At 40.9% G+C, this 18606-nt stretch overlaps 1 protein-coding gene across 2 annotated transcripts in view; it reads left to right on the top strand.

The window, feature by feature from the left end:
• LOC134341301 (phosphoribosyl pyrophosphate synthase-associated protein 1) overlaps positions 1 to 10545 on the top strand; it is a 71090-nt gene extending 60545 nt beyond the window's left edge. For both annotated transcript variants that reach the window (XM_063039179.1, XM_063039180.1), the window contains one exon: positions 9934 to 10545. In XM_063039179.1, coding sequence (XP_062895249.1) covers positions 9934 to 10092 — 159 coding nt within the window. In that variant the 3' untranslated portion in view covers positions 10093 to 10545. The remainder of the gene's footprint in view (positions 1 to 9933) is intronic.
• Positions 10546 to 18606: the final 8061 nt, after the last annotated feature.

Below are 18606 nucleotides of genomic sequence, written 5' to 3'. Positions count from 1 at the left end.
AATGAAAGGGTTGACTGCAAAATGCAAAAAACGGAGGCACAAATGGACTTGGGAGTCCTTGTACAGCATTCCCGAAAGGTTAATTTGCAGGCTGAGTCTGTGGTAGAAACATAGAAAACCAACAGCACAATACAGGCCCTCCAGCCCCCAATGCTGTGCCAAACATGTACTTATTTTAGAAATTACCTAGGGTTACACAAAGACCCCTAGCCCTTTATTGTTCTGAGCTCCATGTACCTGCCCAGGAGTCTTTTTTTTTTAAATATAATTTTTATTAAATTTTCAAAAAGAATACATGAAAAGATAAAATCTACCCAACCCCCCTCCCCTTAACCCTCCCCCCCCCCCATATATAGTCCTACCTAAAAAGAAAGAAAGAGAAAAAAAAAGAGCCACCTGGGTATTGGAAGGTTTCCACATGCTCCATGGGATTCAAAATAAATTTGGTATAATTATTCGTTACTTTCCCCATCCTATCTTTTGTAAATAAGGGTGCCAAATATTCAAAAATGTTACATATTTATCTCTCAAATTATAAGTAATTTTTTCAAGTGGAATAGAACTAGCCATTTCATTATTCCAACGATCCATACTTAAATACGAATCAGATTCCCAAGTAACTGCTATAGTCTTCTTAGCTACTGCCAATGCAATTTTTATAAATTCTTTCTGATATTTATTCAATTTAAGTTTCGGTTTTATCCCTTCAATATCACCTAATAGAAATAATACAGGGTTATGTGGAAGTTGAATTCCAGTAATTTGTTCCAATAAGACTCTTAAATTTATCCAAAAGGGTTGAATTTTAAAACAAGACCAAGTAGAATGTAAAAAAGTACCAATTTCTTGATTACACCGAAAACATTTATCAGATAGATTTGAAGTTAATCTATTTATTTTTTGTGGTGTAATATATAATTGGTGTAAAAAATTATATTGTACTAATCTAAGTCGAACATTTATTGTATTTGTCATACTGTCAAGACAAAGTCTTGACCAATTTGTTTCATCAATATTAATATTCAAATCTGTTTCCCATTTTTGCTTTGACTTATGGGTTCCTTGTTTAATTGTCTGTTCTTGAATCAAATTATACATACAAGAAATAAATTTTTTAATTTTCCCTTTTTGAATTAAAATTTCAATTTCATTAGGCTTTGGCAAAAACATTGTTTGACCCAGCTTACCTATTAAGTAAGCCTTTAATTGAAAGTAACAAAAGAAAGTATTATTAGATATTTTATATTTATCCTTTAATTGTTCAAATGACATCAATATACCTCACTCAAAACAATCTCCTATAAATTTAATCCCTTTTTGGTACCAATTATTTAAAAGTTGATTGTCCATTGTTTTGGAACAAAGGTCTCCTTGCTAATAGAGATTTCTGTGTTTCTTTCTTTTCCCGTATCCATTTAGATTCCCATTTATATATAAAATCTTCAGGTTTATTTTCTCCTATCTTGTCTAGTTCTATTTTAATCCATGCTGATTTTTGATCATCGAAAAAAGATGCAATAAATCTAAGTTGATTTGCTTTATAGTAGTTTTTAAAGTTTGGAAGTTGTAACCCTCCTAACCCAAATTTACATGTCAGTTTTTCCAATGATATTCTTGACATTTTACCTTTCCAAAGAAATTTTCTCTCACATTTATTTAACTCTTGAAAAAATTTCTGTGGCAATTGATTTGGTAATGTTTGAAACAAATACTGTAATCTAGGAAATATATTCATTTTTACAACATTGACTACCTACTAATGTTATTGGTAGTATCATCCATTTGTCAAGATCTTCTTGAATTTTTTTCAATAGTGGTAAATAATTAAATTTATATAAATTCTTTACATCATTATCAAGTCTTATACCTAAATACTTTATACCATTTACCGGCCATCTAAATTGGGTTACTAATCGACATTGACTATAGTCTCCTTTAGTAAGAGGTAAAATTTCACTTTTATCCCAGTTTATTTTGTAACCTGATACCTTCCCATATTCATCCAATCTAGAAGATAATTTATGTAACGAATGTTGTGGGTTTGTTAAATAGATCAAAACATCATCGGCAAAAAGATTAATTTTATATTCCTCTTGGTTAATTCTAAAACCCATAATATCTGGATCAATTCTAATTAGTTCTGCTAATGGCTCTATCGCCAATACAAATAAAGTAGGTGATAGTGGACAACCTTGTCTAGTTGACCTTTTTAACTGGAATGGTGTTGAAATTTGAGAGTTTGTCACTACTTTAGCTTTAGGGTTAGAATTTAAAGTTTTAATCCAATTTATAAAAGATGTTCCTAACCCATATTTTTCTAATACTTTAAATAAAAAATCCCATTTTAATCTATCAAATGCTTTTTCTGCATCCAAAGCTACTACTATACTCTTTTCATCCCTTTTTTGTGCCAAATGAATTATACTGAGTAGCCGAGTTACATTATCTGCCAATTGTCTATTTTTAATAAATCCTGTTTGATCCATGTGTATTAATTTTGGTAAATATTTAGATAATCTATTCGATAAAGTTTTTGCTATTATTTTATAATCCGTATTCAATAAAGAAATAGGCCTGTATGATGTTGGTTTCATAGGATCTCTGTCCTTTTTTGGCAATACTATTACAATCGCTGTTGAAAAAGATTCTGGAAGTTTATGTATTTTTTCTGCTTGACGTATTAGTTCCATAAAAAGAGGAAATAATAAATCTTTAAATTTTTTATAAAATTCAGGTGGAAAACCATCTTCTCCTGGAGATTTATTACTTTGGAGTGATCCTAAAGCTTCTTCAACTTCTTTTAACGTAAAAGGCATATCTAATCCCCTCTGTTCTTCCAAATTCAATTTTGGAAGAGAAACTTGTGATAAAAACCTTTCTATCTCATTAACATCATTTTGGGATTCTGATTGATATAATTCAGAATAAAAATTTTTAAAGGTTTCATTTATTTCAAGAGGTTTATAAGATATTTTATTTGCCCTTGTTCTAATTGCATTTATTGTTTTGGAAGCTTGTTCTGTTTTCAACTGCCAGGCAAGAATTTTATGTGCTCTCTCACCTAACTCATAATACCTTTGTTTAGTTCTTATAATTGCTTTTTCCGTTCTATATGTCTGAAGCGCATTATATTGTAACTTCTTATTGACAAGTTGTCTTCGTTTTTCTTCTGACATATATCTTTGAGATTCTTTTTCTATTCTTGTAATCTCTTTTTCCAATTGATCTAGTTCTGCCATATATTCTTTCTTAATTTTAGACGTATAACTTATTATCTGGCCCCTAAGATATGCTTTCATCGCATCCCATAATATAAATTTATCCTCCACTGAATGAAAATTTGTATCCAAAAAAAATTGAATCTGCTTTTTCATAAAATCACAAAAATCTTGACGTTTTAATAATGTTGAATTAAATCTCCATCTATAAGCCACTTCTTCCTTATCAGCCATTATTATTGTCATTAATAAAGGAGAATGATCTGATAATATTCTTGCTTTATATTCCATATTTTTCACTCTGTGTTGAATATGCATTGATAATAGAAAAAAATCTATCCGTGAGTAAGTTTTATGTCTATGGGAATAGAACGAATATTCTCTTTCTTTAGGATTGATTCTTCTCCATATATCAATCAAATTTAAATCTTTCATCAATGATAAAGTTAAATTTACTACCTTCGATTTTATAACAGCCTTGGTTGATCTATCTAAGACTGGGTCTAAGCAAAAATTAAAGTCTCCTCCAATTAATATTTTTTCATGTGCATCCGCCAAATTCAAAAAAGCTTCTTGTATGAATTTTGCATCATTTTCGTTTGGTGCATAAATATTCATAAAAGTCCATAGTTCGGAAAAAAGTTGACAATGTATAATCACATATCTCCCCGCAGAATCAGTTATTACATTTTGTATTCTAATTGGTAACATTTTATTGATCAAAATTGCTACTCCCCTTGCTTTTGAATTAAATAAAGCTGCAACAACACTACCCACCCAATCTCTCTTTAGTTTCTGATGTTCTGTTTCTGTTAGGTGCGTTTCCTGTAAAAAAGCTAAATCTATCTTCATTTTTTTAATATATGTTAAGATTCTTTTTCTTTTCACTGGTCCATTAAGCCCATTAACATTAAAACTCAAAAAATTCAATAAATTAGTCATTGTTCTTAACAAAGTTACTCCAATCTAAAACATTACTTATCTTCTCAACTCTCATAGTTCCTTGGGGAATCTCTTTAAACTTCACCATGTTGCTATGTGTTCACCCCCCCCCCCCAACCTTCCAGGCAAAAAGAAAAAAAGATAGAAAAAAAAAGAAAAAACAAAATACCCCCCCACTAATGTTGTGAATGAAAGGATACACAACACTACCCCCCTCCATTTTACGGGTCGCGGCAAAAGCCACGCTTGCACACATGATTAACATAGCAATCGATCAATGCTTCTTCCAGCTCCCCCGCAACAAAAAAAGTTATATATATATATATAGACAAAATTAGTATTACTATTCCCAACTAATTTCCTCCAGTATTAACCTTTCTTACCCCCCTCATATAATTAATAATATATTTATACATTCATCCAGCTTCAAAAATCCAACAAGTCCATTCTTTAACCCAATCTTCATCTTCAATCTATCTTGCTCTCCTGAGTTTGTTCTTGTATCTGGTGAATATTCAGAGAATCTCGCACAAACTGCTCTGCTTTCTGGTAGTCATCAAAAAATCTTTTTTCTCCACCAGGCAAAAAAATCTTCAAAGTTGCAGGATAACGCAGTATAAATTGATAACCATGATCCCATAGGGTTTTTTTCACTGGATTAAACTTCTTCCTTTTCTTCAAAAGTTCGTAACTTATATCAGGGTAGAAAAAAACTTTGTTCCCTTTAATTATCAATGGCCCTTTTCTATCTTTGGCAGCTCGAGCAGCTGCCTGTAGAATCCTTTCCTTGTCTTGAAATCTTAAGAATTTTATTAAAATCGATCGTGGATATTGGTCAACTTTTGGTTTTGGTCTTAGAGCTCTATGTGCCCGCTCAATTTCAATTGGTCGAACCTCCTCTCCCATTTGCAAAACATCCGGGATCCATCTTTGAAAAAATTCTATTGGCTTTTCTCCCTCCATACCTTCTGTAAGACCAACAATTTTAATATTATTACGTCTACTGAAATTTTCCAACATGTCCACTTTCTCCAAGAGTTGGTTTCTTTCCGAGTTCCAGACAAGCAAATCATTTTCTGTTTTTTCCACTCTATCATTCATAAACCCCATTTCTCTTTCCATCTTCTGAAGCTTCTTTTCCATTTTGTCCTGTCTTTCCATAACTTTATTATAGCACCTCTTCGTATCTCTAAGCTCTTCTCTTACTTTTCTTAATTCAGCCGTTGATTGCAATATAGCCTCTCTTATGTCTCTATCATCTCCTTTATTCCACTCACTTCCAATTCTTCCTCCTCTTCTTCATCTGTGTTCTCTGCAGAATCCAGTTCTGAATCTGAGTCATTTTCAATTGCAGTGGGTGTCGGTTCTTGTAGTTTGCGTTGTGTCGATTTGCGCATGCGCTCTTCTTCGCGCATGCGCATTTCCGCTGTCTTCTTCAGAGAAACCGTTGCCACCGCCATTGCTCCCTGTTCTACCAAAGGAGATCCAACCTGAGTCCGAGGCTCCATCGTTGCAGTAGGCCCTTTTTTCTTCCCGTCTCGCGGCTGCTTCGCAACAGCAGACTTCTTTTGTTGCAGTTTAGGAGGCATATCGTAAAGTAGTCTTACGAAGTTTATAAATAGTTTTCAGAAAATATTTACCAACTTTGTTTTATTTAAACAGTACTTTACTGATTTGTTGCGGGAGAGCTGGATTTACACGTCTCAATCCCATGTCATCACGTGACGCCCCCCCCCAGGAGTCTTTTAAAAGACCCTATCGTATCTGATTTGCCTCCACCACTGTCGCCATTCCACGCACTCAACACTCTCTATGTAAAAAAAACTGGCTCCTGACATCTCCTCTTTACCTACTTCCAAGCACCTTAAAACTATGCCCTCTTGTGTTAGCCATTTCAGCTCTGGGAAAAAGCCTCTGACTATCCACAGGATCAAAGCCTCTCATCATCTTGTACACCTCTATCAGGTCACCTCTCATCTTCCACCGCTCCAAGGAGGAAAGGCCGAGTTCACGCAACCTATTCTCATAAGGCATGCTCCCCAATCCAGGCAACATCCTTGTAAATCTCCTCTGCACCCTTTCTATAGTTTCCACATCCTTTCTGTAGTGAGGTGACCAGAACTGAGCACAGTACTCCTAGTGGGGTCTGACCAGGATCCTATATAGCTGCAACATTACCTCTCGGCTCTTAAACTCAATCTAACAGTTGACGAAGGCCAATGCACCGTATGCCTTCTTAGCCACAGAGTCAACCTGCACAGCAGCTTTGAGTGTCCTATGGACTTGGAACACCGCCCCCCCCACCCCGTCACCGATCCTCCGCACTTCCAAGTGTCTTACCATTACTACTATATTCTGCCATCATATTTGATCTACCAAAATGAACCACCTCACACTTATCTGGGTTGAAGTCCATCTGCCACCTGCATCCTATCGATGTTCCACTGTAACCTCCGACAGCCCTCCACACTATCCACACACCCCCAACCTTTGTGTCAACAGCAAATTTACTAACCCATCCCTCCACTTCCTCATCCAGGTCATTTATAAAAATCACGAAGAGAAGGGGTCCCAGAACAGATCCCTGAGGCACCCACTGGCCACTGGCCATCGATCTCCATGCAGAATATGACCCGTCTACAACACTCTTTGCCTTCTGTGGGCAAGCCAATTCTGGATCCACAAAGCAAGGTGCCCTTGGATCCCATGCCTCCTTACTTTCTCAATAAGCCTTGCATGGAGTACTTTGTCAAGTGCCTTGCTGAAATCCATATACACATCTACTGCTCTACCTTCATCGATGTGTTTAGTCACATCCTCAAAAAAATTCAATCAGGCTCGAAAGGCATGACTTGCCTTTGCCAAATCCATGCTGACTATTCCTAATCATATTATGCCTCTCCAAATGTTCATAATTCCTGTCTCTCAGGATCTTTTCCATCAGCTTACCAACCACTGAATTAAGACTCACTGGTCTATAATTTTCTGGGCTATCTCTACTTCCTTTCTTGAATAAGGGAAGAATATCTGCAGCCCTCCAGTCCTCTGGAACCTCTCCCATCTCCATTGATGATGCAAAGATCATTGCCAAAGGCACGGCAGTCTCCTCCCTCACATCCCACAGTAGCCTAGGGTACATCTTGTCCGGTCCTGGTGAGGAAGGTAAATGCGATATTGGAATTCTTTCCAAGAACACTGGAATTTAGGAGCAAATATGTAATGTTGAGAGTTTATAGAGCACTGGTGAAGCCTCACTTTGTGTATTGTGAGCAGTTTTGGGCCCCTTATTATAGAAAGGAGAGGGTTGGAGAGGGTTGAAAGGAAGTTCTCAAAAATGAGTCCAGGATTGAATGGCTTATTATATGAAGAGCATTTGATGGCTCTGGGCCTGTACTCTCTAGAATTCAGAAGAATGAGGGGTGACCTCATTGAAACCTATCGAACAGTGAAAGGAGTGGTTGTGGAGAGGATGTTTCCTATGGTGAGACAGTCTGAAACCACAGGACTTAGAATAGAGGCTGTCCTTTTAGAACAGAGATGAGGGGGAATTTCCTTAGCCAAAGGGTGGGTGAATCTGTGGAATTCTTTGCCACAAACAGCTGTGGAGACCAAGTTTATGTACATTTAAGGCAGAGGTTGATGGATTCTTGATTAGTCCGGGCATGGAGTGTAATGGGAGAAGGCATCAGGTTGGGGCTGAGAAGAAAATTGGATCAGCCATGATGAAATGGTGGAGCAGGCTCAATGAGTCAAATGGCTAATTCTGCTCCAATATCTTATAGTCTTTTTGATATTGTTCCTGTAGGTAAGTGACCAAAACTGCACACAATACTCCAAATTAAGCTTCAGCAACTTCTTACATATCTTCAACATAACATCCCATATCCTGTACTCAGTACATTGTTTTATAAAAACCACTGGGCCAAAAGCTGTCTTTATTACCCTGTGATGCCACTTTCAATGGACTATGGATCTATATTCCAGGTATGTTTGTTCTTCTGCATTCCTCAGTGTTCACTGTGTATGACCTATCCTGCTATCCTTCCAAAGTGCAACAAACTTGTCACATTTGTCCACATTATATTCCATCTGCCATTTTCTAACTGGTCCAGATCCTGCTGCAAGCTTTGATAGTCTTCCTTGTTGTCAACTACAACGTAATCTTGGTGCCATCTGCAAATTTGCCAATCTCGTTAACCACATTATCATCCATATCATTGATATAGATGGCAAACGACAAAGGACCCAGCACTGATCCCTGTGGCACTCCACTAGTTGCAAGCCTCCAGTCAGAGAGGCAACCATCTACTATCACTGTCTGGCTTCTCCCACAGAGCTAATGTCTAGCCAGCTTACTACCTCTTCTTGAATGTTGAGCGAATGAATGTTCTTGTCCAGCCTGCTGTGCAGGACGTTGTCAAATACTACGGTCCATGTAGACAGCATTGACTGCCTTTCCTTCATCAACTGTCCAGGTAACTTTCTTGAAAAACTCTATAAGGTTGATTAGACAGACATGACCTACCTCATACAAAAGCCATGATAACTATTCCTGTCTATCGAAATACTTATATATATGGTCCCTTAGAATACCTTCTAGTAATTTATCCACTACTGACTTCAGGCTCACCTGCCTTTAATTTCCTGGTTTATTCTTACAGCCTCTTTTATTCAACAGAACAATATTAGCTATCCTCCAATCCTCCAGTACTGCACCTGTCGCTAAGGATGGTCTAAATATCTGCACTAGGGCCCCTGCAATTTCTGCACTTGCCTCCCACAGGGTCCATGGGAACACCTTGTCAGGTTCTGGGGATTTATCCACCCTCAAGACAGCAAATACCTTCTCTGTAATCCATATACGGTCCATGTCCTTACTGGTGTTTTGCCTCACTTTTATTGACTTTGTGACTGTCTCCTGAGTGCATACAGATGCAAAGAGTTCATTTAAGAACTCCCCCATTTCCATTTCCATTTCCGGATTGATTTGGGGTCTGTCTTCGAGTCATTCTCATTGAGTTATCCAGCACAAAACGCCCTTCTGCTGAACTTGTCCATGTTGACCAAGCTGCCCGTTTCAGTTTGAAGTGCAAAGTAAATTCATTATTAAAGTAGATATATGTCACCATGTACAATTCCGAGATTTCTTTTCTTATTGGAAATCCCAATAAATTCAAGAAACACAATAGAATCAATGAAAAGAAAGAATAGAATTAATGAAAGACTGCACCCAACAGAATAGACAACAACAAATTTAGTCCTTCTAAATCTTTCTTATCCATCTACATATCCAGCTGCTTTAAATGATGAGCAGTGACAGACCCAGCACCAACCCCTGAGGCATACCATTAGTCAATGTCTTCCAGTCTGAGCAACAGCCTTCTATTGCACCCCCTGCTTTCTACCATTGTTGCCTGTTGTCTGCCTCTTACTGTGGCAGCTGTTCGAGCAAAGTGATTCTAACACTTTGATCAGAGATACTTAAGTACAAATGTGTTCCGTCACAACTCGAGATATTTTAGAATTGTAAGCATGTCACTGGATGCATCATATTGCTCTGTTTTGAGCTGATCCTCGGTGATGGCTGGTTTCACCCTTGTTGGTGCCTGTTTTTATGGCTTTTCCATGGATTGTGGCCAGTCTTCATGTTGGCTTTTTGCTGGAAACTTAATCTTTCTGTCCCTGGAGCCGAGCCCAATCCTGACTTAGGGTGATATGTAATTGGACTTTTGAGTGATCTTGAAGATTATGCACCCTTTCTTCCCCTCTCTAGGTGGTTGTAACAAATACTATTCCTCACGAAGTTCAGAAGCTACAGTGTCCCAAGATCAAAACTGTCGATGTCAGCATGATTCTTTCTGAAGCCATTCGACGCATCCACAATGGGGAATCCATGTCGTACCTGTTCCGTAACATTACCGTCGATGACTAACCCGAATCTTTGTGAAGCGGTAAAGTGCGTAAGCAGAGGTGATGCAGGGCATGGTGTGATGTCAGGAGCTGTTTCAGTGGTTGCCAATTGTTGCCTTCATTCCTGGTACAGAATGTCTCTCTCAGGAAGAAAGCCCTGCCTTTTAAATGGTTCCTGCAATGTCATTTAATTCTGAAAATAACAACTGCAGTCTTTTGGAAATCACTGCTGAATGGCTGTTTGAAAGCTGTAAATTGTTAACAGTGCAATTAAGTCACACTCTTCCTGTACAGACTGCTGTCAGTAAAGGACTGAATACCGGGGTGGGAGTGAAACTCCCACACTGCAGTGAACTTTATTTTTCTGTGAATTGTTAGACAGCATTATCAGTGATGCCAGACGTCTGTGACGGCTTGGTTGTTATGTCACTAATTAAACTACCATGATTACCCAAGAATTGTCTGAAAGTTTGGTTGTTTTGACACAAATAAGAGATGGAAATAATTTGGAAGATGCATTGCTCGGGTGGTTGATGGCTGGCTTGAGTTGTTCTTTCAAGTAAATAGCCAAGGTTAGAGAACAACTCAACCCAACAGATAAGAGTTATCTATGGGTGTTCTGCAGCAGGTTCCAGAATGTCTCTGGAGTGAAATCCAGTTTAATAATCTGTCATCAGAGACATGACAACTTTATATAAGCGAAGTGAAGTGTCAGTGCAAATCACCAGCTTTTCAACACCCCAGGCTTGGTGCTGCCATTGCTAGTTTCTTCATGGCCTTCGGGTTTTTTTTAAAGAATTGATCATTGTTGTGAGAGTTGTACATCACAGCAACAGGCCCTTCAGCCCATTGCTGACTTGTCCATGTACTGCTATCCCATTTGCCCACATTATGTTCATATCCTTTTAGCACAAGTCTAAGTGTCTCGGTGATTTCATCACCCCTGGCAGTGAGGTCTAGTTATCAGTCTGTCTCTGCATGTAAATGATGTAAGGTTCACCAACCCTAATGCTACCAGACTTATCCCTGCTGTCCTTCTTAAATAAAGGATCAACATTAAATATCTACCAGTCTTCTGCCTCCTCACCTTGGTTAACATGAATCTCTAACAGAACCTGAGTTTTCTGGAGCATCCCACGATAGATCTCTTCTCTTCATGAGCATTAACCAACTGTTAAATATGCTTTATTTTTTCTTCTTGACTAAATTCACCACCTATCACATTAAACGTTAACGATCTGGAAGAGGGGGCCGAGTGTAGAGTATCTACGTTTGCTGTTGCTACTAACTTGAGTGGAACAGCAAACGGTGCAGAAGATATGGAGAGTCTGCAGAGAGATATAGATAGGTTAAGTGAGTGGGCAGGGGTCTGGCAGATGAAATACAATGTTGGTAAATGCGAGCTCATCCAGTTTGGAAGGAAAATGAAAGAACATTATTATTGAAATGGTAAAAAATGGCAGCATGCTGCTGTGCGGAGGGACTTGGGAGTGCTTGTGCATGAATCACAAAGGGTTGGTTTGCAGGTGCAACAGGCTATCAAGAAGGCAAATAGGATGTTGCCCTTCATTGCTAGAGGGATTAAATTTAAGAGCAGGGAGGTTATACAGGGTACTGGTGAGGCCACACCTGGAGTATTGCGTGCAGTTCTCCCCATATCCATGTACTCATCATCAATAGTAACGGAGCAGTGCAGGCTTAATCTTCCTAAAGACCATTACCATCTCCTTTGTCTTACTGAAGTGTATTCAGCTTGCACCATTTGACTAAGTCCTCCACCTAGGCCCTGTATTCATCCTCCCGTCCTCCCTTTATACACCCAACTATTGCTGAGTCATTAGAGAATTTCTGCAGATGACATGACTCAGTGTTGTATCTAAAGTCCGAGGTGTACAGGGTAAACAGGAAGGGAGCCAATACAGCTCTGAAGCCACACAAACTGTGCTCTGCCAGTCAGTTAGTCCATTATTCAGGATACAATGGAAGTGCCAACCTGCATTGAACAGAGCTTTTCCCCAGCAATGAGGGCAGTATGGCATTGAAGACACTTGAGAAATCAAAAAAAACATAATCCTCACAGTGCTGCCCTGCTTATTCAAACAGTGAATTCTGTTCAGTAGATAGATGACAGCTTCGTCAACTCCCATGTGCCCCTGGTAGGCAAACTGCAGCGTATTGAGGGTTGATCGGACCAGGGGTGGGAGGTGTTCCAGAACCAGCCTCTCTAGGGTCTTCATGATGCGTTAGTTAGTGCCACTGGACAGTAGTCGTACAAGACTTTTGGTTGGCCCTTGTGTACTGGGTCCACACATTTGGGACCCCTTCCAGGCTGAGACTCATAGAAAATGTGCTGGAGAACTCCCACACAGCTGCTCAGCACACTCCTTCAGGATCTTGGGGTTCACACCATCCAGTCCCCATGCTTTGCCGTGTCTGAGTTTCCCCAGAACCCTTTTCACTTGCTCAGTAGTGAAGGTGAGTCCATGATGACTGGGGAGTTGGTCGAAGGTGGGGGCTGGAGAAGGTGAAGATCGGGACGATAGCAGTCGGTACGTGGAGGTGCTGTGCAAGGAGGGGTTGTATACAGTTATAAGAACATAAGAATTAGGAGCAGGATTAGGCCATCCGGCGTGCAATAAGATCATGGCTGATCTGTCCATAAACTCAGCTCCATCTACCTGCCTTTTCCCCATAACCCTTAATTCCCTTACTATGTAAAAAATCTATCTAACTGTTTCTTAAATATATTTAGTGAAGAAGCCTCAACTGTTTCCCTGGGCAGATTCACCACTCTCTGGGAAAAACAGTTTCTCCTCATCGCTGTCCTAAATCTTCTCCCCTGAATCTTGAGGCAATGACCCCTAGTTCTTGTCTCACCTACCAATGGAAATAACTTTCCTACTTCTATCTTATCTATCCCTTTCAAAATTTTGTATGTTTCTATAAGATCCCCTCTCAATCTTCTGAATTCCAGCGAGTACAGTCCCAGGCGACTCACTCTCTCCTCATAGGTTAACCCCTTCATCCCTGGAATCAACCTGGTGAACCTCCTCTGCACTGCCTCCAAAGCCAGTATATCCTTCCTCAAGTATGGAGACCAGAACTGCACGCAGTACTCCAGGTGCGGCCTCACCAGTACCCTGTACAGTTGCAGCATGACCTCCCTGCTCTTGAATTCAATCCCTCTAGAAATGAAGGCCAACATTCTGTTTGCCTTCTTAATAACCTGTTGTACCAGCAAGCCAACATTTTGCGATTCATGAACACGCACTCCCAAGTTCCTCTGCACAACAGCATGCTGCAATCTTTCACCATTTAAGTAATAATCTGCTCTTTCATTTTCCTTCCAAACTGGATGACCCCCCATTTACCAATGTTATATTCCATCTGCCAGACCTTGGCCCACTCACTTACCTATCTATGTCCCTCTGCAGATTCTCCACATCCTCTGTACAATTTGCTTTTCCACTCAGTTTAGTGTCATTAGCAAATTTTGCCACGCTACACTCAGTCCCCTCTTCCAAATCATCAATGTAAATGGTAAACAGCTGCGGGCCCAGCACCGACCCCTGCGGCACCCCACTCACCACTGACCGCCAACCAGAGAAACACCCATTTATACCAACGCTCTGCCTTCTATTGGTTAACCAATCCACTATCCATGCCAATACACTTCCTCCGACTCCATGCATCCATATCTTACGTACCTCGTTCTGTGTGAAAAACTTGCCTCTCTGAAATCGTTTAAGCATTGCTCCTCTTACCTTAAACCTGTCCTCTAGTTTTACATTTCTCTACCCTTGAAAAAGGTGTGAATATCTCTCCTTTCAATGTGTCTTGTACTTTTATAAGCCCTGTAGGGTCACCCATCAGCGAGGAGAGCTAAGTCTCTTGTGCAGCACCTTATCAAATGCCTTCTGGAAATCTAAGTATACAACATCCACCTGTTCTCCTCTATTCACTGCACTCATTATGTCCTCAAAGAACTCCAGTAAGTTTGTCAAACAGGACCTGCCCTTTCTGAATCCATGCTGCGTCTGTCTAATGGAACCACTCCTTTCTAAATGTTTTGCTATTTCTTCCTTAATGACAGCTTCAAGCATTTTCCTGACTACAGATGTTAAGCTAACTGTCCTTTAGTTGCCCGTCTTTCGCCTACATCCTTTTTTAAAAAGTGACGTGACATTTGTTGTCTTCCAGTCTGCCGGAATCTGCCCGGAGTTTAAAGAATTTTGGTAAATGATTACCAATGCGTCTACTATAACCTCTGCCAGTTCCCTCAGTACCCTGGGATGCATCCCATCAGGACCAGGGGACATATCTACCTTTAGGCCCTCTAGTTTGCTCATCACTGTCTCTTGAGCTCCTCACCTCCCATTTCATCCATAACATTATGGAGCGAAATACATGTTAGTAGGGAAGTGGTGTTAGGTAAATTGAAGGGATTGAAGGCAGATAAATCCCCAGGGCCAGATGGTCTGCATCCCAGAGTGCTTAAGTAAGTGGCCCAAGAAATAGTGGATGCATTAGTGATAATTTTTCAAAACTCGTTAGATTCTGGACTAGTTCCTGAGGATTGGAGGGTGGCTAATGTAACCCCACTTTTTAAAAAAGGAGGGAGAGAGAAACCGGGGAATTATAGGCCGGTTAGCCTAACGTCGGTGGTGGGGAAACTGCTGGAGTCAGTTATCAAGGATGTGATAACAGCACATTTGGAAAGCGGTGAAATGATCGGACAAAGTCAGCATGGATTTGTGAAAGGAAAATCATGTCTGACGAATCTCATAGAATTTTTTGAGGATGTAACTAGTAGAGTGGATAGGGGAGAACCAGTGGATGTGGTATATTTGGATTTTCAAAAGGCTTTTGACAAGGTCCCACACAGGAGATTAGTGTGCAAACTTAAAGCACACGGTATTGGGGGTAAGGTATTGGTGTGGGTGGAGAATTGGTTAGCAGACAGGAAGCAAAGAGTGGGAATAAACGGGACCTTTTCAGAATGGCAGGCGGTGACTAGTGGGGTACCGCAAGGCTCAGTGCTGGGACCCCAGTTGTTTACAATATATATTAATGACTTGGATGAGGGAATTAAATGCAGCATCTCCAAGTTTGCGGATGACACGAAGCTGGGTGGCAGTGTTAGCAGTGAGGAGGATGCTAAGAGGATGCAGGGTGACTTGGATAGGTTGGGTGAGTGGGCAAACTCATGGCAGATGCAATTTAATGTGGATAAATGTGAAGTTATCCACTTTGGTGGCAAAAATAGGAAAACACATTATTATCTGAATGGTGGCCGATTAGGAAAAGGGGAGGTGCAACGAGACCTGGGTGTCATTATACACCAGTCATTGAAAGTGGGCATGCAGGTACAGCAGGCGGTGAAAAAGGCGAACGATATGCTGGCATTTATAGCGAGAGGATTCGAGTACAGGAGCAGGGAGGTACTACTGCAGTTGTACAAGGCCTTGGTGAGACCACACCTGGAGTATTGTGTGCAGTTTTGGTCCCCTAATCTGAGGAAAGACATCCTTGCCATAGAGGGAGTACAAAGAAGGTTCACCAGATTGATTCCTGGGATGGCAGGTCTTTCATATGAAGAAAGACTGGATGAACTGGGCTTGTACTCGTTGGAATTTAGAAGATTGAGGGGGGATCTGATTGAAACGTATAAGATCCTAAAGGGATTGGACAGGCTAGATGCGGGAAGATTGTTCCCGATGTTGGGGAGGTCTAGAACGAGGGGTCACAGTTTGAGGATAGAGGGGAAGCCTTTTAGGACCGAGGTTAGGAAAAACTTCTTCACACAGAGAGTGGTGAATCTGTGGAATTCTCTGCCACAGCAAACTGTTGAGGCCAGTTCATTAGCTATGTTTAAAAGGAAGTTAGATATGGCCCTTGTGGCTACAGGGGTCAGGGGGTATGGAGGGAAGGCTGGGTTCTGAGTTGGATGATCAGCCATGATCATAATAAATGGCGGTGCAGGCTCGAAGGGCCGAATGGCCTACTCCTGCACCTATTTTCTATGTTTCTATTATTCTTTGGCATATTAGACGTGTCCTCCACCGTGGAGACCGACACAAAACAGTTGTTGATGCCTCAGCTATTTCTTTATCACCCAATATCAATTTCCCCTTCTCGTCTTCCAAGGGACCTACATTGACTTTAGCCACCCTCTTCCGCTTTATATATTTATAAAGGCTTTTACTATCTGTTTCTATATTTTGTGCGAATTTACTTCCATACTCTATCTTCCCTTATTTCGTATCTAGTTGTTCTTTGTTGCTTTTTAAAGTTTTCCCAATCCTCCAGTCTCCCACTACTCTTTGCGACTTTGTACACATGAGCTTTTAGTTTGATACTATCTTTTATTTCATTAGTTATCCAAGGTTGGCTCTCCTCACACTTACTGTCCTTACTTTTGACTGGAATATATTTTTGTTGAGCACTGTGAAAAATGTCTTCGAAAGTATTCCACTGTTCCTCAAGTGTCCTACCATCTATAGCTGGTGTTGTTGATCCACATGAAGAACAAGGGGGGAGGAGGGAAGGCATTGGTGCTGAGGGACCATTGGGTGCCTCGGCACCTTGATTGGTGTGCTGGGGGCTGGGGGGGGGGCGGTGAACAGGAAGGCAACTGTCAAACCTATCGAAGAATTAGGTTAACTCATTAGCCCATTCATGGCTGCATTCCGAAGTCCTACAGCTAGGCTGATTGAAGCCAATGATGTTCTTCATCTCCCAGGAGCTACCCTGCCCAAGCACACATCCCTGAGGTTCTGTAGCTTTTTGATCAGGACTGTAGGAGTGATGGTATAAAAACATTGAGCTATAGTCAATAAACAGCATCCTAACATAGTAATTTGTATTGTTCAGGTAATCCAAGGCCACATGAAGAGACAATGAGATCACATCCACTGTAGACCTATTGTGGTGATGGGCAAATTGCAGTGGGTCCAGGTCCTTGTTGAGGCAGGAGTTGATTCTAGCCATGACCAACCTCTCAAAGCATTTCATCACAGTAGATGTGATTGCTACTGGACGATGGTCATTAAGTCAGCTCACACGATTCTTGGGCACTGGTACCATTGTTGCCCTTTGGAAGCATGTGGAAACTTTGGAATGTAGCAGTGAGAAATTGAAAATGTCTGAATGTCCCCATTATTTGTTGGCACAGGTTTTCAGAGCCTTACCAGATACTACATCAGGGCCTACCACCTTGCGAGGGTTAACCCTCCTGAAAGACAGCCTGACATCAGCCTCCGAGACAGAGATCACTGGGTCACCAGATGCTGCAGGGATCCTCATAGCTGTAGTTTTATTCTCCCTTTCAAAGTGGGCATAAAAAGCTTTGAACTTGTTTGGGAATGCCGTTCATGATGTTGGGTTTTGCTTTGTAAGAATCCTGCCAGAGTTTATGTGCATCTGATGTCACTGGGAATTGTTCCTTTGCTCTGGAATTAGCCCTCGCAAGTCATACCTGGTTTCCTTGTACAGGCCTGGGTCGTCAGATTTGAATGCCACACATCTAGCCCTCAACAGACCACGAACCTCCTGGTTCATCCGCAGCTTTTGATTTGGGTACGTACAGTAAGTTTTCGTAGGCACCCACTCATCCACACAGGTTTTAATGATGTAAGTGACAACTGTGGTATACTCATTCAGAGTCTATGATGAATCCCTGAATACAGTGCAGTCTGTCAATTTGAAGCACTCTTGTGAGCGTTCCTGTGCCTCCCTTGTACATATCTTCTTCACCCTCTCTACCTGTGCAGCAGTCTTAAGTCTCTGCCTATGTTTGGAGTAGAAATAATCAGACTTCCGAAAGTGTGGGCATGGGATAGCACGGTAAACGCTCTTGATGTATAACATTGGCCCAGTCTGCTGTTTCTTTAGGTACTACAAGCGATTTGTTGGTAATAACTATTTAGAGATTTTTTTCAGGGTGGCCTAGTTAAAATCCCCCAAAATGACAGGGGAGGCATCAGGATGTGCTGTTCCATTCCTGTTGATCACATAGCACAGTTCATCTAGACTTCTTGACTCGAGCCTGCTTGACATTGGCCTATGGTGGGATGTACACCACTAACAAAATGATCACTGAAATCACCCACAACAAGTAAGATAGACGGCACTTGATCGCAAGCTATTCCAGGTCAGGTGAACAGGACTGGGACAGAACCGCCATGTTTGTACACCACGAGGAGTTGATCACGAAGCATTCTTCACCTCCTCTGGCTTTGAAAGACTCATCTCTCTCTCTGCCATTGTGCCAGACCAGCCTGAGTCAGTGAGTGGGAATATTGGAAAGGTTGACGTATCTAAACGAGGGTTACAGTGTTACAGCATTAGACTAGATACGAGTAGAGATGTCACACAATAGACAGAGCCAGGCTCTGCAGTCCAAGTTGTCAATGACAGAGGCTGATGAAGGAGCTGACGGAATGTCCCCTTCACCTGAGCACCGAAGCGTTAGTTACCTAGTGAAGCCTTCTCACCAGGTCGCAGCCAAAGTGCCCAGTGGACCTGACGACCTCAT

This window comes from Mobula hypostoma, assembly GCF_963921235.1.
Source record: "Mobula hypostoma chromosome 22 unlocalized genomic scaffold, sMobHyp1.1 SUPER_22_unloc_1, whole genome shotgun sequence".
In the NCBI taxonomy this organism is placed as follows: Eukaryota; Metazoa; Chordata; class Chondrichthyes; order Myliobatiformes; family Myliobatidae; genus Mobula; species Mobula hypostoma.
This window is presented reverse-complemented; position numbering and strand designations above follow the sequence as displayed.